The sequence below is a fragment of the Rhinoderma darwinii genome, chromosome 10 (genome assembly GCF_050947455.1).
Source record: "Rhinoderma darwinii isolate aRhiDar2 chromosome 10, aRhiDar2.hap1, whole genome shotgun sequence".
Lineage (NCBI taxonomy): Eukaryota > Metazoa > Chordata > Amphibia > Anura > Rhinodermatidae > Rhinoderma > Rhinoderma darwinii.
The window spans coordinates 5,151,963-5,173,937 of record NC_134696.1 but is presented as its reverse complement, the minus strand read 5'-3'; the positions used below and the strand labels follow the sequence as shown (position 1 = coordinate 5,173,937).

The window sequence follows — 21,975 nt, the reverse complement described above, 5'->3', positions numbered from 1 at the left end:
AAGTTGATTAGAAAGTTGCAGGACTTTACATTACAGTGACTGAGCTTTATTTACATAAAACCTCCTTAACCCTTTGAAGACTCAGAAAGTCTTGAAGACACGGTCCCCAGAGTATTCGGTGAACTGATCGCAGAGATACGGTCACTGTGCCCGCACGATCAGGGGTAAAGACCACAATACAAAAACGACAGATCAGAGAAAGCTCAGATCTGTCATTTAACCCCTTGTATGCCAAAAAGTGGATTGCAGCATATAAGGGTATGTTCACACGCAGTGTTTTCAGCCGTTTTTTTTCGGGGCGTTAACAAAGCTGAACGCCTACAAACATCGGCCCATTCATTTCAATGGAAAAAACTGCGTTTTGTTCAGCCAGGGCGTTTAAAGAGCTGTTTTTCATTGTGCCAATAGAAAAACAGCTCCAACAAACGCATCAAAAACGTTTGCTGCTTTAAAAACGGCTGAAAATCAGAGGCGGTTTTCCCTTTAAAACAGGTCCGTATTTTACAGCCGTTTTTGCTTTAGCGTGTGAACATGGCCTAAGGGGAAAAGCAAAGGGGGAGGTTCCTTCTTTGATCGCATCACAGGGCATCCCATACCTTATATGGATAGACATCCCAGGATCTATTGAACGACCCGAAAGCGGTCTATGATGCCTGTCAGGAGGAGGTACTTACACAAGCTGTTAGGGCATATCTAAGTAAATTCCGTAAAAATATTAATAAGAGATCGGATTTTGGCAATAAAAAAAAAAAAGTTTATAAAAACGAAATATATAAAAACAGAAAAAAAAAAAAAAAAGACACTAAGACATTTAAAGGGAATGACGAATGGTCAAAAAAGGAATTTCCATCAAAATATAAATTAATCAGTAAAACATATGTACCCCAAAATGGTACCAAAAGAAAGTGCAACTAGTCCTCCAAAAAACAAGGCCTCATACAAGTATGACAAAAACTTATTTTGGTCCTTAAAAGGGGTTATCCAGTAACGTAAACTTGATGGCCCATCCTCAGGATAGGCCATCAATACCTGATCGTGGGGGTCAGACTCTTGGCACCACGGCCAATCAGCTGTTTGAAGGGGCCGTGGCGCTCCAGCGAGCGTTGCTTCCCCTTCATTACTTACACCACTCCATTCTTGAATAGCTGTAATACTGTGCACCGCCATGATGAACACGACGGCGCTGTGCAGTACAGAGCGGTGTTCGCAATGAAGGAGAAGCCATCAATTCTACCTTACTGGATAACCCCTTTAAAGGGTAACTACACTTTTAGAAAACTTCTGACATGTCAGTGACATATCAGAAATTTTGATCGGTGGGTGTCCAAGCACCGAGACCCCCACCGATGGCTAAAACGAAGAGGCAGAAGCGCTTGGGTGAGTGCTGAGCCGCTTCGTTTACGATCGGCTTTTCTCAGAAAGCCGAGCAGTTGGGGGTACGGGCTCAATAAAATGTCTATGAGTCCGCACACCAACCTCTCGGCTTTCTGACAAAAGCCGATCAGAAACTAAGTGGACTTACCTGAGCGGTTCTGCCGCTTCGTTTTATCGACCGTGGGGTTCTCATTGCTCGGACCCCCACCAATCAAAACTTCTGGACAGGTTAGAAGTCTTTTGAACGTTTAGTTACCCCTTGAAGATTGTATTTATTTTTCCATTTTTTTTTGCCCGCAAGACGATCTAATCGGCTCAGCGCTCACACAAGAATTTCTGCAACTTAGATTTAGTGATCGTTGGGGGTCTCAGTCCTCGGGCCCCCACCGATCAAAGCTCCTGGACACGTCACTATGACATGTCAGAAGTTTTCTGAAAGTTTAGTTACCCTTTAAAGGGAACCGGTCACCAGCATTTCACCTATTAAACCAGCAATACCTGGTGGTAGTGGGTGAAAATAATTTTTATGTAGCGTATAATTATCCTCTGTACCTTCAGCATTCAGTTTTTTTGTATTCTTTCACCGTATGCTAATGAGCAGAAGTCATATCTTCATTCATCAAGCCTTTCCGCGTTAACCCCGCCTCCCTAATTTTGATTGACAGCTCCTCGCCTACCCCCAGCACACACACAATCCCGCGCTTGCGCATTGATGTCCTCTTCTGGTGTGTGCGCACAAAGGGAAAACCGGATCATTACCATACAAGGCGCAAAAATGTTTGCAGACCGATATTTACGGTTGGACGACGGGTTTAGGAAAGGGGGATAATGGCAATGAGCTTTTGACAGCAGCAGCCAGTGAAGGGCGAGTAGAGTTCAATACGTGAAATGTTCATGACCGGTTCCTTCAAGGCTAAAAATGGCCTGGTCTTCCAGGGGTTAAAGACCTGCCCGCGGCTGGAAAGGTCTTCTACCTGTTCAGATCTACATTCTGGGCATGAAGGATTTGGTCACTCAATTATGTGATGAGGAGGGGGGGATGGTTGACGCTGCAGACGGATTCAATGGATCTATAATACACAGTAAGTAAAGGCGCTTGCATGGTGGCACAGAGTCCCTACGGCTTTATACCACGGTACAGTGCGGTGCTACATAGTCATATAATGGCTTTTTTTTTACCTAGACGCAATGTTTCTAGGGCAGAATACCTCCGTATTGTGGCGTTTGATCGCGCTGCTACAATTTGTTTGTAGGAGTCGTGCGCAATTCAAAAAGTAAAAAATAATAATTTGTATGATGTTGGAGTTAAATTGATGTAAAGAAGGGCCTCATAGAAATGTATAGGTGAAGTGATACGGATGTGCACGAGACGTAATGCACGCAGACTCCTGTGCCATCCACATCAGCTTGGACATACAACATCTCTCAGCTAAAGGGATAAGAGCCTCAGAATAACGCCAGGGCCACTTTCATTCCAGCCCTTATTCGGAGCTCTGGCTCAAGGTTCCCCACTACAGCAACCTCCAGATGTAACACCAACGTGTGCGAAAAATACAATAGTGACAAAAGTTTTCTGGTAAAGCAATTTTCCAATAGGGAACCTTAAAAATATCATGCCGGTGTGCCCAGGGAATCCAGATTCTTTTATAATCGTGCAATACGGAATGGTTATTTGTTTCTGCCCCCTAGTGGAGAAATCTAGCAGCACATCTGCAGAGACAGAGAGGCCTCACCCAAGACAAAGACAAAGTGCACTAAGATCTTGTTTTTAGATCTAGTCCATGTGAAATCTTTGCTGAAACCTGGTCAATTCTAATTCTTTTTTTTTTTTTTTGTAGAATTCAAAGTGCAGCAGAAAATAATGAACAATGCAAATGTATAGCAACCAATCAGAACAGAGAAAAAAATAAAAAATAAATAAATGGAATAGCCGACCAGTTTTCATAGGTGATGATACTGGACCAGTGTACAGGATTTATTGATGTGTGTTAAGCCGTGTTCAACATCACATAAGTATTAGGGTCAGTTCACACCGAGTTGTTTTTTTTTAATGTGGAAACCGCATTGGCATCAGCGTTAAAAAACGGCCCAAGATCACCACCCCATTGCTTTCAATGGGAGGTAGAGGCATTTTGTTTTTTACCGGATGGCTTTTGGCCTTGGGTTGGTGTGGAAAAAAATAAAAGGGGGCCCATGTTCTTTATCTCTGACCACCCATTAAATTCAAAAGGCGGCAGAAAAAACAAAAACATGCTGTGCTAGTTTCTGAACTTTTTTAATCTGCACTTTTCACGGGCAAAAAAAAAATAAAAAAACCCCAAAAAAAAATCTTTAAAGAGTCTCTGTCACCACATTATAAGTGCCCTGTCTCCTATATAATGTGATCGGCGCTGTAATGTAGGTGAAAGCAGTGCTTTTTATTTAGAAAAACGATCTATTTTTACCACATTATTAGCGATTTTAGCTTTATGCTAATGAGTTTCTTAATGCCCAAGTGGGCGTGTTTCACTATTGACCAAGTGGGCGTTGTACAGAGGAGTGTATGACGCTGACCTATCAGTGACCAATCAGCGTCATACACTTCTCTCCATTCATTTACTGACTTATAGCAGAGCAAGCGTAATCTCGCTGTAACCGGTCATTTCCAGCGTGATCTCGCGAGATTATGCTTGCTCTGCTATAAGTCCCACACAAACATTACCGAAGTGTCGGGATTGTGAATAGACATCACGTCCTGGCTCGAGGTGATGTCTATTCACTGTCAAGTCACTTCAGTAACGTTAATGTGGGTGTACGTGACAGCACATAGTGAACACCGCAGTGTCACTATGTGCAGTGTAAATGAATGGAGAGAAGTGTATGACGCTGATTGGTCACTGATTGGTCAGCGTCATACACTCCTCTGTACAACGCCCACTTGGTCAAAAGTAAAAACACGTCCAGTTGTGCATTAAGTCATTAGCATAAAGCTAAAAATCACTAACAACGTGGTAAAAATAGATAGTTTTTCTAAATAAAAAGCACTGCTGTCACCTACATTACAGCGCCGATCACATTATGCAGGAGACAGGGCACTTATAATGTGGTGACAGCCTCTTTAGAGGGTAACTAAATGTTCAAAAAAAAAACTTCTGAGATGTCAGTGACATGTCAGAAGTTTTGATCGGTGGGGGTCCGAGCACGGAGACCCCCATCAATCGCTAAAACGAAGCGGATGAAGCACCCTGGTAAGTCCACTTAGTTTCTGATCGGCTTTTCTCGGAAAGCGGAGCAGTTGATGCACGGGTTCATAGACTTAAAATTGAGCCCGTACGCCAATTGTTCAGAAAAGCCGATCAGAGACTTAGCGACTCATCGCTCACCCGAGCTCTTCTGCCGCTTTGTTTTAGCGATCGGTGGCGGTCTCAGTGCTCAGACCCCCACCAATCAAGACGTCTGACATGTCACAAGTTTTTTGAATGTTTAGTTACCCTTTAACACAACGCTGGCAGTTCAAAATCTTCCTTAAAATTGGAAGCCAACCTAGAAATACACGGTCTGTGTTGCGTGAAGGTTTCATTGCAGATTTCTACAGATTCCATCCATTGCAATGGATGGAATCCAAGGAAGAAAATCCGCTGCATTTCTGCAACAGATCGGACACACTGCATGTCTAAAAACGGTGGCAGATTTTTTACTCTGTAGGTAGGACCCATTCACTTACATTGTGCTGTGCTTTATTTGTAGCAGAATTTCGGTTGAGGAACCTTCACAGAAATTTTGCAACAGACGATGTGAGCCCAAAGCTCTGCTTTGCTTGTATAACATTACCAGAACAGCTCCCTCTAGGGGCAGCAGCAGTAATGCCAACAACCACCCTGCAGGATCCATCAGCAGAGTACAGACATTGGCATCATATTGTGGTTTGGATGCCAGGCCACACTTGTAGAGCTGTCAATCATTTCTTTATTGTCAGCGTTGGTAAACAGATTACATTATATTGAAATAATTTGACCATAAATTCAGCAGCATTTATTACACAAAAATAGTTCTCAGCCATCGCAAAGGCGAAAATAACCATCACTGTTAAATATGCGCTGCGATTTTCCCCATCAGGACACTGGTCGTTAAAGGGCCACGCAATACTATACAATGATCGGATTCATTTTGCACAATGCTCTTTTCTTGCGCATACATTTTTTGTTGTGTTTGATCAGTAACAATTACCAACAACAACTAGTAATAAACTTTAAAAGCTAATTTTCAAACGGTTTTAACAAAGGGAACAGATTTATGGCTACGGCCGTATCATACGGGGGTTTCAGAGTTCATGTAAATAAAGCTCAATATTTGTATAACAGAGTTTTGCAACCATCTAATATGCTCTGCCCCATTTTTAAGATCTCTGCTTGCCATCAGTGGGTGAAATCAATCTGATTACCATCTAGCGGCTGAAAACCTGCCCTGATCATGTCCAACTGACCCCAAGTCCAGGGCCCATTACAGTGTATAAGAGATATAATGATCAGATCAGGACGTGTTTCCACCACGGACAGCAAGCAGAGATCTTGAAATGGTGAAGAACTGAATAAAGTATATAAAAAAGTTGCAAAACTTTTTAGACAGTTACAAAACGTTACGTACATAAAACGGGAACTGAATTCCACATACGATCAGCCCGGCATACACAGCGATGACCGTGATTACAAGTCACACAACACACTTCAACATTGCAGCGATTGCTGAGGAGGAGCGCCCTTATACTGTATGTGGTCATTTATCAGTGTCTAGAGTAAGATCCGTACATCATTTAGTATAAAATCATACGTGAGACCCTGGCGCTGAGGATCTGGATAGACACATCACGTGAATAACTCATTGAACTCCATTGGTAAACTTTTGCATCCAGCGCTGATCTATGGATTATTTTACAGCTCGAGGTTGTAAAAAACTGATATTACAGACGGAGAATCTGGAGCTGGTGGATCCATCCCACATGTCACGAGACAAGAGTACGGACTGCAGGGCACGAGTGTAGGCTGCGGGAGAAAGACAACAATAAGGAGTTATAACAGACGACATGCTGCGTATCCAACCATCCGTGCTCTGTAAAGGGAGGGATCTAACTTTCCGTAAAATAATAGGGCATTTTGAGGTAAAAGGCAGCCGGACATTAGGTAGAGCAGCATCGCCATCCTCGCTCTGGAGGATCCAGCGGATCTACTGAGATCAATGGACGGCCCCAGATTTCGTATGTACACAGTGTGTTGCTTCGTTGTTTTTCAGCTCTGGGTTTCACCTAAAACACCAGATAACTGCAGAGGATGCTCAACATTAGAGCTAGTAAAAGAAAAAAAAAAAAAAAGAAAAAAGTCTAAACCAGACGATGCCTTTACATTTTATTAACTCCATGTTTAGGCATCCTTTACCTAAAATGTGGAGCACTAGTAACCATGGCAACCGAGGCTGGAAGATTTGTCATGAGGACACTGGAGCCGGGCCAGAACCACAGCAATGTAAATATTACAGATCCATTTCCTTGCTAACACTGCGGTCATACATTCCGTATCTTTACCCTCCTCATGCTGTACCTTTGGGATTCTCGTAGAAAATACAATTATTTGCACAGGTGTCTGGGTGAGAGTCCCAGAAATCGGAACCACAGCAGCACAGAGGAGGCAATTCAATGTTATGTAACAACATCTTGTCTTTCATCTGGGCTCGTAACGCTTCTATGTACCTAGAATAAGAGGGAGCAGTGAGAGCAGGGGGTCAACACACGATTTTATAAGCCAGTGCAGATGAGAGAAGAGAAGAGAAGAGGGGAGGACTGAAAAAACAGCAGCAAACTGCAGAGACTTTGAGAGAAAAAAAAACAAAAAAAAAAAAAACAACAAACTAGAACTAGCATTTATTCCCCGGAGGATAGATATTATACACACCTTGTATTTAAAGTCACGGTGTATACTCCATCATTTACATCCTTTAGTGCTATTCTATATCCAACTAGTAGATTATATATCTGTAGGCTGTTATATACATTGAATGGTGTGATCAGCACAGTATGGTATTATATTGTATGGTAAACTGCAAACTATATAAAAACAAAAAACACTATTTTAAAAGGGGTCATCGACTTTCAGCGAGTTAATGTTATTAAAAAAGTTATACAATTTTCCAATATACAATCTGTACTAATTCCTCACGGTTTTAAAGATCTCTGCTAGTTGTCATCCGGTAGGAACATTTACTGTTTATGTACACTGGATAAAATTCTGTTGTGATCATGTGATGGACCCACAGGAGCTGGGATGGTTACAGGGTCATGTGATGGACCCACAGGAGCTGGGATGGTTACAGGGTCATGTGATGGACCCACAGGAGCTGGGATGGTTACAGGGTCATGTGATGGACCCACAGGAGCTGGGATGGTTACAGGGTCATGTGATGGACCCACAGGAGCTGGGATGGTTACAGGGTCATGTGATGGACACAGGTGCACGGTTTGTTACAGTATCTGTATCAGATCTGTATCTTAACGATCCGAGCACCTGTGTCCATCACATGACCTGGTAAAAAAAATGGACAGAAATGTATCCACTGGAAGTAAACAATTGAATGTTCCTACTGCATGACAACAAGCAGAGATCTTGAGAACTACGATGAACTAAAACAAAAAGTCTATTGTAAAATGGTTTCACTTTATTATACAAAAAAAATAACGTTACTCTGCTGAATCCGGGCAACCCCTTTAAGGTACCTCTTTAAAATATTTGAATTATTAAAGAAAGCATCTGGCACGGAAACATGCTTTTCTGTGGTAGAAGAAACAAAAAGTTTTCCACCTACTCCCTTGTCGGCCGTCTTCATTTGAACAATTAAATAGGTGAAAGTACCTGGGGGGGGGGGGGGGGGGATATGACTTGCATCACTTCTGTCACAGGTGACCACACTGGATCAATAGAACAGCTCGCCGGTCCAGCGTTGTCACCTGTGCCTGTTGCTAGGTCGCGGCTCGGACGCATTGAACACGGTCTAGTGAGGTATTTGCTTGCACAGAGTATTCATCAGGGAGTAAATTGCTGATTACCACCGGAAACTCAAACAATGACTAGAACTAATTGTGTAATATTTATAGACAATCCCAAAATATTAAATAGCCATAACAGAAGCCGACCAGAACACAAGTGGAGGAACTGACTATAGAGGCAGCAGTGCTGAGTGTGTGCCATAAACAGACCCAAAAACTTCTGACCCCGCCTGGCCAGGATCGGTCCACTGCTTCATATAGAGAACCCATCCCTGGATTTACCGGTTAGATTGCTTGGTTTTCTGAGCCTTTTCCCTTTGCTCTTCAGTGGTCGCCTCCTCCACCTCACTCTTCCGTATCTGGATACTTGGACGAGCAGAAACTCGCAGTCGCCGTTCCTCCATGAGACGTTCAGCTTCCCGTTCGGTCTTAATTCTGAGGGCAGAAGATATTCCATTGAGAACGTAATATGTATAGATCCAATAAACAGAAATCATATTGTAACAGTTTAGTCCTGGGTTCAGATGGAATCCGTCTAGGCTGGGCTGTAGCGCCACTGCGGTTTATCAGAATAGCTGAATGGACTTCAAGAGTGACAACCACGACTGCGACATAAAAACGTGCTTAAAAAGGGGTTTTCCAGCCAATAAAAATGGTTGGTGGCATTTTTGAAACAATTTTGCGGTCAGTGACGTTGCTCTGGTTATGGTGTTTTTCAGGCATTTTTCCAATAGGCTTCTCTATGGGACCTCAAAGACCGCCAGAAAAAACCCCCAAAAAAACACCATGTACAAAACATCAAATGAAAAACGCCAGAAAAAAACCCTGCATGTTTTAATTTATTAACGCTTGCATTTTTATGTTGCAGTTTAAAACAGAAATTGACCTAAGGCTGGGATCACACATGCGGTTTTTGTGGTCGTTTATGATGTTTTTTTTAGCCAAACACAGAATTCCATCCAAAACATATCAGTCTTTCCCATATACTTTTCGGATCCACTCCTGGCTTTGGCTAAAAAAACGGCATCACATACTGCATGGGTGATCCAGGCCTAAAAGAAGTTGTCCCTTCCCCCCCCCCCCACTCCGCAGCTCAAACACAGCACATTGCTCAGCAGGGGGCAACACTGAGTACAGGAGCAAACCACCGAGGGTAAAGTCCTTTTAAAATCGGTTCCCCATCCTCAGTCCAGAATTCTATATATATATAGTGACTGCACTTTACGGTCAGTCACTGGGTGGTAACGATCAGTCGTGATGTCCGTACTTGGATATTTTCCTCTCGTGTTCCTTCTGCCTCCGCACTTCTTTCACCTGTTCTCGCTCTATGTCCATAAAAAGTCTTCTGTACATGAGGTACTGGCTTTGCTTCTAGAAAACCAAAATGGTTATTGGTCAGTGACATGGAACAAAAATCACTTTATGGCAACCAAATTATTCTTGTTTTGTTTTAGGTCAATAACATTTTTGGCATTTTTTTTTGTTTTACCAAACTGTGTTTTCTCACCATTTACAACTTCTGCTTGCTGTCAGTGAATGATACTATTCTTGTGTACAGTCAGAGACTGGAAATTCGTCCTTTCCAAGTCTTACCCACAGCTTTGTTACAACTGTATCCAGTCTAGAGAATCCTCTGAGGGCTAAATAGCCTGGACTCCAGGCTGGTACAATGTATCAGTGCAGGTAAAATGTAACAAGCGATCAGGACAGGAGGGATAGGATCACAGAGGATTATCTAGACGAGTAACAATTGTACCAAACCCTCAGCCGGTATTCGGTTTGCATGGATTTTAATCTTCTGGATGTAAATATATTAGAAAGTTTTAGACATTATGGCGTTGGTTGTCACCCATCTTTTCTAGAAACAAATATCCAGTTGAACCCATATAATGATATAAACTCCACCTAAGGATTTGCTGGATGGTAAACGAGTGCCCTTTTACTCTGCAGCACTCGTTAGCACCATTTACATGGAGCATTGATTGAAATGTATGGGGACGGGTTAATACAATAGTTTGTCCCCGTACATTGGCATGATGTTTTCGGCAGTTCTTCACCTGTCACGGTGCGATGAGCTGCTGACCAGCGACCACTTTAATGGCCACATAACAGATGCGATCAGCTGATGAATGAACGTTTGCTGGTCCGTCAGCTGATCGCTGCTTTGGCGGCTCCGTAGCCCGTGTAAATGGGCCTAGTTTCAGATTTACCCCGGTGTGTAACTTTTTATATGGCACCTGTGCAGGGACGGCGGGTGATCGTTACCATGTCACAATCCCGGAGAGTCAGAAATGTTATCACACCAAGCAGTCCAATCATAATAATTATATAGCACTCAATATCTAAAGCGACAGAGCCCGAGGCCATTATATAACCGGCTGTACTTTCACACTAATCGTTTCATCTAATTATAGGGGACGCACTTCTATTTACTGTGCAAAGGTTACACACATTTGTGGAGCACAGACGTTCTACCGGGATCACATGCCAGAGAATGAATCGGCCGGGTAATGCCAGGCTGGGAGAGGTGCGAATCCGCTATAATAATCTACACGTTTTATCCCCCAGGCCTCGGTCTGCAGAGCACGGAATCTCACCAAGATGGGAAAAGATTTGTGTCTTTACTTATCGGACGTTTCCAGACAAACGTTCTTATAATAAGTAAATATTAGAACGTTCCTCTGAGCGGAGGGCTGCACCATATTAACCCCGTGTACTAGACAGCGCAGACAGATATCAGGTGAACCTCAGGAGTGCACGGCTGCTGCAGAAGTCACGGTAAAGCCGGTTACTCTGGCAGCCGATGGTCCAGAAATGTTCAGTGGGTCAAAAGCACCAAGGTTAATGCAGAGATGAGCGATCGCCCGCGGGGGGGGGGGGGGGTGTATGATCCTTCCTCAGAGTTGGGACTTTGGAGCCCCAGAACATACATGGACCATCAGATGTTACACTTAGGCCTCATGCACACGGCCGTGCCCGTAATCACAGCCCGCGATTGCGGGCACGGCCGGCCGTCAGACAGTCGCCCGCATTTTCGGCCTATGCTCCCATACAAAGTATGGCTCGTAAAATCTGAAAAATAGGACATGCTGATACGGAAAGGTGTCTGCGGCCAATAGGACTGAATGGGTCCGTAAAACCGCAGACCGCATTACGGTGCACGGTCGTGTGCATGGGGCCTTAGGCTGGGTTCCCATGGGGTTGGATACACTATGTAAAAGTATGCAGTGTATCGGACCTGGAAGCTGCAGGGACGTCCGCTCAAAAAAACCGCACCAAATTGTGGTGCAGATTAATACTTACCCCCCCTAGGCGTGGTCTTAGTGACACGTCCCTCTGTTCTCAGTGCAGTCCGACCTCCAGGGATGACGCTGCAGCCCATGTGACCGCTGTAGCCTGTGATTGGCTGCAGCTGTCATTTGGGATGAAATGTCATCCCAGGAGTTCAGCCTGGACGGAGAATAGAGGAAAGCATCGCTATAAGAACGCACGGGCATGGGGGGGGTTAACTTTTTATTATTTTTTTTTTTTATTTGCAATATTTTGCAAGTTATTGAATTCAATGGGCAAGAGCATTGAATCTGCAGCATAAATTCACTTGTTGTAGATTCAAAACCCTCACCGCAGGTCAACTCGTGAACGTTTTTGGCTGCAGATTTTTTTCTGCAGTCAGTGCATTAAATTGGTTCAAATCTCATCCCCTTTGCGGCTCCTGTAAATGCTGCGGAATGTCCTCATCTAATTCTATTGTGGAAATTCCGCAGCGTCTACGCTCCATGGGATCCCGGCCTAATAGACTCTCCTCCCTGCCCCTTTTTGAAGTCCACCCTTTCCCTGGAGGAGGCAAGCACGTTCATGGTTCAATATTTCCGATTATCCGGCATGTTGCGTCCTAAAGACCCTGGATTCTTGGATTATTACTGTAACAAGTCCAGTCAGATTGGGTTTCTGATTGGTGCCAGCAGAGGAGCCCCACAAATACGGCATCTACAGAACACACAATAATGGTTCTTTTTTTCTTCTGCCAAACAAGCAATTTTAGTAATTATTTCCACGCTTTCTTCTATGGAAGTCTATAGTAGGTCTTTATTTATTCTCACCTCTCTTTATGAGGGATAAAACATGATAATTGACTAATGTAAAACTCGGACGTTCTTTTTCTGCACATACCCTGAGGGCTCATTTAGATGAGCGTGTAACTCGTGCGTGCGACGGCAGTTAAAGCACCGGCTATCACACGGACACACGTATTTCAATGGGGACGTTCACACGACCGTTGCAACGGAGCGTGTGAAGGGTCCGTGGAAAAAATAGGACAGGTCTTATTTTCTTGCGTTTTCACGGATCCCTCCATAGACTCGAGTCGTCTGAATGTGGCCTTAGAGACCACGCTTGCAGTTCAGTCCCATCAGCCTTACAACTGCGGGCTTACTCTCTTGCCATAAGAGCTTACAATCTACTGGCATCTAATGACATCTGCTTTGACCTCTTGATACCTTGTCTTTTCTCTGCTGGCGGCAATCACCGGATAACATCAGGAAGTCACCCATGTTATTTGTGAAGAGGATACCGCACTGCCAGAATAAACACACACCTTTCTTATCTTTATGACCCTTATGACTAACTTGTGGGGCACAAATTAAACTTTAAGCAATAGAGATTAATGAGAAAAGGGTCAAATAGGCCGAAATGTTCCGTCTCGTTTGTAAACCTAAGCCAAGGCGTCCTCTGGCAATGAGATGTGCTGCTCCCATTGGCCAAGTTTTATGAAATGCTAAAAGCAAATAATAGAAGATGATTGCACCGAAGGCAGAATAATCTCTAGTCTATCCATGGACTCCCATATATTTGGCTCAATAGAACATTTTATTGTGTTTACAACCCTCCGTTCCAGGAAAACCAAAGAGATAATGTTACGAAATCACTGCAAAAATCTGTGACCGCCATCAGTGAACAGGTCCCAATATAGCGGCATTTATGGTTAAACATTACCCCATGTGTACAAGGTGACCTACACCATGAATGATGGGAACCAATGGCTTCCAGATTTATTTCTGGGGGCACCAAGCTGTCCCAAGGGCCTACTGAACCCGACATGTCAAGACCAAATATATGAGAACAATTAAAATGAATTAAAAACAATACACATTTTGATGTATAAGAGGACCTAAAGAGAGGCGCTGCTGTTAGTGAAGATGATGATAAGTGGTTAGCAAATAAATAACTCGTTTTAATGGAGATAAGCAGGCAACGCGTTTCAACGTTTGACTAACGTCTTCATCAGGCCAATAGCAGTAAGACACAATAACACCTATTCATAGAGGCTTAAACATCGAAACACAGAAAAAAGGGCGCAAAAACAGTGAGGTCAAAGCTCACCCATGACGTCACAGTGACACATGAAATTACAAAAAGTAAAACGGCAACGTTGGCCTGATGAAGACGTTAGTCCAACGTTGAAACGCGTTGCCTGCTTAGCTCTATTATAACGAGTTATTTATTTGCTAACCACTTGTCATCATCATCATCTTCACTAACAGCAGCGCCTCTCTTTAGGTCCTCCCACACATCAAAATGTGTATTGTTTTTAGTTCATTTTAATTGTTCTCATTTACTGCGGTAACCTTCACGGTTCACCGGATTGGACCTGGCTGCAGCGGTTTAAAATTCTTTCCCAGTATTGTGCCTGTGTATAGCACAAACTTACAAGGTGAGCCTTTGCCTTCGCTACCTTGTCTATGCCTATCTGTTACCACCATTTATTTTGCACTATGTGGCGCCGTGCTCTCTTCTTTCTCTCCTACAGCTGTTAAGACCAAATATATGTCTGTCCCAGTGCAGGCTCTAGTCAAAAACACACATGGGGAGAGAATGGACTGATCTATGGAAACCAGCGGTACGACACGTGACCCGATCACAGCTTTGAATGCAGACGTTTTACTTCTTGAAGTCAATGGGGATTCAGGGCACGTCATGCGGTGGTTTAAGAGGTACCTTGTGAGAGTGACATTGTAACATCCGTGGACTACAAATTGGACACCAAGATAATAAGGAAACTTTCAGCTCGTTGCTAGTGGATCACAGGGACGGTCCGTGGACAAGTAATATCCCTCAATTATAACAGATGCCAATTAAAAGAAACAGAGGGCGTGCAGAAAACGTAGCCACATCTCAGACTACTGGGTAGATTTTAACAATTGGCAGAACATGACTGAGGAGACCGTCCTGGGTTCATGATGAGCGCGGCCATGAAAATCGTGCGTCTATGAAACCGTTTCACAAGATTCCCATTGACTTCTAAGGATTGTGATGGAGCCATTTTACCGTTGTGTAACCCTAGGTGACGGCTGCACAGCGGTGGCAATGAATGGCCCAGTAACATCTAGCCCTGGCCTTAGTGGTTCTCTTTATAAATCTCTTTTTTTTTATATGCTTTTTGGAATTATTACACAAATCTCAAATAAATACAAGGGATTTTGCTCTTCATCTTTATAAGAACTACTACTAAACAGCTGAGGAAGGTTTGAATGGAAGTGAACAACTCCGCTAAAATCCATTCACCCATGTAGCAGGGGGGGGGGGGGGGTTCGTTATGAAAGGTGATCCAGTACTTATGGGGTTAAACACAACATCAATCGCAATGAGCAAAGCTACGGATTTTAGGCGAACGCCAAGATTCAACCCCCGATCATCTCATATTATAACAAATAATTCAATTAGTCATTAGTTCTTTCACCCACTTGTTTTCGTTCCTCTTCTTTATCAACACCCGGGCAAAGTACGAGAGTGGCGCGGTAATCTGTATTATAGGCTGGCACCGGCCCAGCGGGATAAGACGCCTTCATTAAGCGATTACAAACCTGAAAACACAGGACCGCCAGTTAACGCAGGCTGAAGCGCTGACAACGTGCGAGTTTTCGCAGATTTAAACCTCATTCTTCACAGCACGGTCTATACGCAGGCCGAAAAAAAGTTGTGAATGGGACCTTAGCGTAAAAACGTAATAGTAAACAGATCAATGTATGTGATGTATAGTGTTCACCACTTTACCACACTATAAACAGCTATTTTATACACGGCTCACAAATAAACTCCAAAAGCAATTTCTTCATCTTCCCCCAAAACTGCAGGATGTGCCTGGACTCTGAACTCACCTGCTTTCCGGAGGGCATGAGGTTTTCTTTCTCCATAAGCCATCCCTGTGATTCATGAGCAAGAAGTTCTGCAGGAAGGTCGTGATGTCCCTGCAGCGGTATCTCCCCCTCCTCCGCATCCACGTTGTGTAACACTGGTGATCTGCGAGACACCGGATTCTGGAGGAAACACAAGGAACAGTTTAAGATCTCTGTACAATTCAGGATTAACCAGCCATTAAAAATTACCACCGGACAATCCCACTAATCTGCAATATGCACAATGTCTGGTCACACAGGGGGATGCGGTCCACACCAGCAATATAGAAGATGTTCTGCCTTTAAGTTATGTCCTGGCTGGTGACGGAGACAAATGACACATCAGTTGGGTTCAGCGAGGCGGCACCTGCATTAGAATAGCACGTCAACCCCTGGTCAAGGATATCTGTATACTGGAGCGGTGCTTCTGTAGAAGAGTCAGGTTCAGCAGTTCGGTGCGGTCTGGTTATCCACAGAAAACTAGAATAATAACCTGGCTCACCTCGTGCAATAAAGATCATCTATTCTCCTCAAACCCAGATTCCCACATTTTTAATTGCAGGCTGAATCGCCAACGTTGGTTTTGAAACACACAATTACAAGAAGAAAGATTTACAATCTGGACCCGGAGGCATCATGTGATAGATAAAAATGTAAGTTTGAGTTTAGGTATTTTACCCTCATCATGACCAGTAGCAGGTTGTAATTACAGCTCCCTTTGGAAAGGTATAAAGTAAAAGGCTATAAATGAGCGGACTCACGTCTCTTGTGGGAGAAACCCTCCATACCCCACCAGGCAGGTTTAACTCCTCGGCCTCCACTGTCTTCAGAGCCGCCAGCCTGCCACGCACCTGCCGCATTGTATTCTTCAGCTGTCAACAAAGCAGAGACCAGGTTAATAAAACTCGGACCATACAAATCTTGAACAGCACTAGTTACGGCCTATATTAGGGTTTCATTTTCCAGTTTAGCAGAGAAGGGCGAGCCTGGGATTTTGCAGTGATTTCTAAGTCACCACTTCATGTAAATGTCTGGTTTAGAAAACGGAGTCTGTCATTTGTTTTACATCTAATTAAATCAAACCCTACTATATTAAAGAGAAACATGTAAACGGGTCCTTCACCCAAATTTAAACATCTGATTAATATTATATATTTACACAGCATCCGGGGAAGTCAGCGGTATTCCAATCCAGCTGAACATCTAAATCATGTCTGACAACCTGGTTACTAGTTTAGAAAGGTTGTCAGGGAGCATTTAATACAGTTTGATCTGGAACACCTCCCTGATCATGTCGCGGCTCAAGTTCAACATTCAGGTCCTACCCTTCGTACGCAACTACACAAAGTGCCACTCTCGTGACCAAGACCACGTGAGGCACAATTGGCAAACCTATGGTAGCCTGCAGGACGTAAAAACGAGTAGCGTCATCAAATCACAAAAATTTATAGCTCAGCATAAACATGGGTGTAGTGTGCACAACTGGCCAAATCTATGACCTAAATGCCAAGTTTACAGAGCAAACACAGTCCCTTAATAAAAGTATACACAACAGACAGCAGATCATGTGGTCAGACGGACACCACACTTATCTAGATGATTATCTCATACACAAGGGACTTCATGATCAGACATTATGAGGTAAAACCATCAGGATAGTAGTATTATTCACGGTCTTTGTCAGACCCATAGACTTTGAATGGAGCAGCACTGTGCATGCAGGATAGGACAGATTTGTGCTGCTAGGTTTACCTCATAGGATAATATACACTGATACGCTGTAACAAACCAATCTGCTGTTTGAGCAGGACCAGGACAGGATTACAGCCTGTAGATATAAACAAGGACGTTTCTATTCATGGACAACAAGCAGTGATCTTAAAAATATTGAAGAATTGAAACCATAAAGTATGGAACGGGACTACCCCTTTAAAAATAGGGCACTATCTGATCACTTGGCACCAACCACTGCAGTTTAAGTGCCTGCTCGGATCACTGATGTGGGTACAGCTCTCCCCGTGTCATGGATGTCAGTCTCAGTATGCGGAGCATTACTAGTTATCAACAGCGAGAAGAATATTCACTGGGACACCTCTGCGGACTCGTCACTGAGACTTGGGGGTCATCGGTGGGGGTACATGCATTGCACCCTGTATTCACCAGGCAGGATATGGCAGCGCTCTACTCACTGTCCATAATAGCAGTGGGTCACTCACCTGTCATACAAGACACTTACCGCTTTCGCATGCTGTGAGAATATTTTATTTCCTTTTTCATCCCTTTCCTCTAGATCCAGCTCAGAGTCATCATTTATTTTCTTAGCGGACACCCAGCGTTTGCGAGGGCTGCAGATGGCGACTTCCGTATTGCGGTAAGTGCAAGTGTTTCTCTTTGGGGTAAAGTGCATGGCGGCATCGGAGGACTGTTTGACGATGATCCCCTCCCTTGTGAGCTAAACAACAAAGAATAATAAATTAGACAATGTGTTAAAGAGGCTCTGTCACCAGATTTTGCAACCCCTATCTGCTATTGCATGTGATCGGCGCTGCAATGTAGATTACAGTAACGTTTTTATTTTTAAAAAACGAGCATTTTTGGCCAAGTTATGACCATTTTTGTATTTATGCAAATGAGGCTTGCCAAAGTCCAAGTGGGCGTGTTTAAAGTAAAAGTCCAAGTGGGCGTGTATTAGGTGCGTACATCGGGGCGTGTTTACTACTTTTACTAGCTGGGCTTTCTGACGAGAAGTATCATCCACTTCTCTTCAGAACGCCCAGCTTCTGGCAGTGCAGATCTGTGACGTCACTCACAGGTCCTGCATCGTGTCAGACGAGCGAGGACACATGGGCACCAGAGGCTACAGTCGATTCTGCAGCAGCATCGGCGTTTGCAGGTAAATCGATGTAGCTACTTACCTGCAAACGCTGATGCTGCTGCAGAATCAAATGTAGCCTCTGGTGCCGATGTGGCCGACACGATGCAGGACCTGGGGCAGGAAGTGACGTCACAGCGTGACCTCTCGAACACGCTGTGTCTGCACTGCCAGAAGCTGGGTGTTAACGAACAGAAGTGGATGATGCGGATTCGTCAGCATCATACACTCCCATTCACAACGCCCAGCTAGTAAAAGAAGTAAACACGCCCCGATGTACGCACATAATACACGCCCACTTGTACTTTTACTGTAAACACGCCCACTTGTACTTTTGCAAGCCTCATTTGCATAAATACAAAAATGGTCATAACTTGGCCAAAAATGCTCGTTTTTTTAAAATAAAAACGTTACTGTAATCTACATTGCAGCGCCTATCACAGGCAATAGCAGATAGGGGCTGCAAAATCTGGTGACAGAGCCTCTTTAAATCACTCAGAACAGTTGTGATACAAGGGCCGGCCAGTCCGATGAACGCTTTCATTTTGGTTGGGGTAAAATGACAGCCGGCGTCGGGTTGGTACTTTCCGGCATTTTATTATTGCACTGTTGAGGCCCAGTTTCTCTGAAATATATTAAGATGATTAAGACCACAGACACTAGATTTTTCAAAACCAGTATGGTCATGATATGTCACTATAGATGGCGGCCTAGTAAACCCACAGGATCAATGCCGTCCAATGACCCTTTTTTAGCGGACCAGACATGAGATCGTTGTTGGTCAAAACCCTTTAACTCTTTCCCGATTGTCCGCCATTAATTGGTCCCGTTCCTTCATCCACAGCTATATGAACACGCGCTCCGCTCATACATTCACATAAACGCACAAGAGACATTCAATCAAATGCAAACAGGTCAGGCCGAAGAGGACACTGAACCGGAGGCAGGGGTGTAAGAACAGGACTGGACTCTTACCGCATCGTAGGATTTCTGGAGCTGATGCCTCTTGCATTGTTTGGCATGCTGATTAACCCTACGCTTCACCTCCCCTTGAAAGCGAATCAGCCTCTGCTCCTTCTCCCTCTGATACTGAATCAACTGTTCTTCAATGTGCTCAGCAGGTACCTGTGAAAGGAGGAACATGACAATAGGTGACCCCGAGAGCAGCACAATGGTCACAGAGACCTGGTATGTTTTAAATGCAGCTTTGAAAAGAGATCCGTCATTTAACTGGTTGCGAAGACCTCACTCGTTTTTCTTTCCACAGGGTCGAGTAACTAAGCAGCAAATTAAGGCAGGGATTAAATTCTATCAGGATACCCCAACTGTTCTGTATATCACCAGGACCCCAGTAAAGAGATTTGGTTCTTGCTGCTCAACATAATTATATCCAACAGCATAGGATCAATCAGGAAAATATCTCCTGCCACCTAGTGGCTCCATCTAAAACTACACACAGTCAGGACGATCGGACACCAATTATGTACCTCCAGCCAAAAGCGGTCAGGGCATGCTGGGAATTGTAGTTTCACACCATTTCCTGTGACCTAGAGACTGATGGGCGAGGTACAATCCATGGTCGAGCGGCGGTGGATGGCGTCATTTTTTATAGATAAACACGAGCCACTTATTTTACATTTACACACAAAACAATTTTGTGAAAATTTGAAGCAACTTCTGGAATTGTTTGGTTCATTTTTGGGTTAAAGATATGAAGATTGTGGTAACTGGTCGGTTCATTAACCCCTTAAGCCACATGACGTGATGGTACGGTACGTCACGGAGTGCCATAAAGGCGAGGTGATAGATGTATGATCCGAACGCTGGGACCGCCAGGCAACGACTAGAACGAGAGTCCGGTATCCTCCGTCTGAATGGAATGGCGGTCACCCGCTCCAATCATTTTCTAGGACTGATTGAAATAGCGGTCGACCCCGCAGCGATCATATATTTATGAGCAGGGTCCTCACTCCCCAGGTTTGAATTGTAAATGAACTTTGTCACTATGTAATGTCTGATATTGTTTTCATGTTCCCTCTACATTGTAAAGTGCTGCGTAATATGTTGGCGCTATATAAATAAAGATTATTATTATTATTATTATCAACAGCAGGAGCCGGGCGGTGATTGACAACCGGGATCCTACCGTTAACACCTTAGATGCCGCAGTCAATAGTGATCGCAGCATCTAAAGAGCTTGAGAGGGGCTCCGTGTCTGCTTTACAGCACCCCAAAAACGTGATTGTGGGTATCAATGAGTTGCCGAGGCAACTAGGCCCCAAGTCTGCCATAAGTCTGCTAATAGTCAGGTCTGCCAGTCAGTGTTAGGCCTTGTTCACACGCTTAACAAAAACGGCTGTAAATAGGGAAAACGGCTCCTGATTTTCAGCCGTTTTTGAACCAAACTCACGTTTTTCACGGCAGTTTTTGGAGCGGTTTTCCTATTGAGAAGATGAAAAAAGGCCCCAAAAACGTCTCAAGAAGTGACCTGCACTTCTTTTTACGTGCCATATTTTGAAAATGAGGTGTAAATAAACGCCCCGTCGGAACAGAACGCCGGATTTCCCATTGAAATCAATGGGCAGATGTTGGTAGGCGTTCTGCTGCCGATTTTTCAGCCGTTTTTCCCAGACGTTTATGGCCAAGAAACAGTCTGAAAATAGTCCGCGTGAACATCCCCTTAGGCCTTTTTCACACGGCGCTCAAAAAAACAACAAAAAACGTGTAAACGTGTCAAAACCGCTAGCGTTTCCGTAACTCGCTTTTTAAACTACATGCGTTTTTGCCACGTTTTGTGCACGCGTTTCTAGGTGCGTGATTAGGATTCCGTGGACTAAAGGAATTAAGCGCGTTTCACGCGCCAAAGAATTGACCTGACGCTTCTTTTTTTGCCCAACATGTTTTTTTAAGCACACACGCGTACAAAGACGCATCGTATGCACCAATGGCACGTTTTTCATTGATGTCAATAAGAACCTTAGGTCAAGCGTTTTTTTGGCTCGTCAAATACACGCTGTGTGAACAGGGCCTTACACGGACAGGTTATAATGCTACGTATTCTAAAGCGATCAAATAAACGCAGCTTCAAGTCCCCTAGTGGGGAAATGTAATAAACGAATACCCCCACTGCAAAAAAAAACCAAAACGCCGCCACGTATGAGCGTTAGTATTGGGGGGCTACATATCGGGCTCCCGGAGCTCCTGTGTAACCAGTAATAGCCCGATAATAAGGGTCTACACGATGACTGGACACCCAGCATGAGCCCCCGATACCGAGTAATGAGCGGCTCCCAGACATCACTCACCCATGCACGGCCATCAGCCCCCAGGTCACCCGTCTCTATCCAGGCCCCTACAGCTGCCACTTTTCCCGGGTTCCTCTCCGCAAGTACCGCCTGGTTCACCACTAGTCTGCTCGGCTTCCGCCTGCCGGGCTCAGGGCCGTCGCTTCTCCTCACAGGACGGAGGACGGGCGGCGCCATCTTTCCTAACGCTTTTCAAACGGCCGCGTCTAGAATCTCCATGACAACAACATCCGGGTTCCGGTT

The 21,975-nt window shown here is 44.2% G+C and overlaps 1 protein-coding gene across 1 annotated transcript; it reads right to left on the bottom strand.

The window, feature by feature from the left end:
* Nucleotides 1–5,302: 5,302 nt before the first annotated feature.
* Nucleotides 5,303–21,970, bottom strand: CCDC15 (coiled-coil domain containing 15). The gene is made up of 10 exons (XM_075839210.1): nucleotides 21,733–21,970; nucleotides 19,403–19,552; nucleotides 17,792–18,007; nucleotides 16,317–16,427; nucleotides 15,538–15,696; nucleotides 15,124–15,243; nucleotides 9,651–9,754; nucleotides 8,666–8,818; nucleotides 6,945–7,093; nucleotides 5,303–6,392 (listed from the first exon to the last, which is right to left on the bottom strand). Exons 1-10 carry the CDS (start codon nucleotides 21,907–21,909, stop codon nucleotides 6,277–6,279), a joined length of 1,455 nt encoding a protein of 484 aa, XP_075695325.1. The 5' UTR covers nucleotides 21,910–21,970; the 3' UTR covers nucleotides 5,303–6,276.
* Nucleotides 21,971–21,975: the final 5 nt, after the last annotated feature.

Bases quoted from the DNA above. Each gene is read 5' to 3' on its own strand.
- CCDC15 (XM_075839210.1), bottom strand. From the start codon at position 21,909: ATGGCGCCGCCCGTCCTCCGTCCTGTGAGGAGAAGCGACGGCCCTGAG. The intron at 19,553-21,732 runs GTGAGTGATGTC...CTCCTTTCACAG, and splicing joins GGGCTGATGGCCGTGCATGG to GTACCTGCTGAGCACATTGA. The intron at 7,094-8,665 runs GTAAATCCAGGG...CTCTTATTCTAG, and splicing joins AAAACCAAGCAATCTAACCG to GTACATAGAAGCGTTACGAG.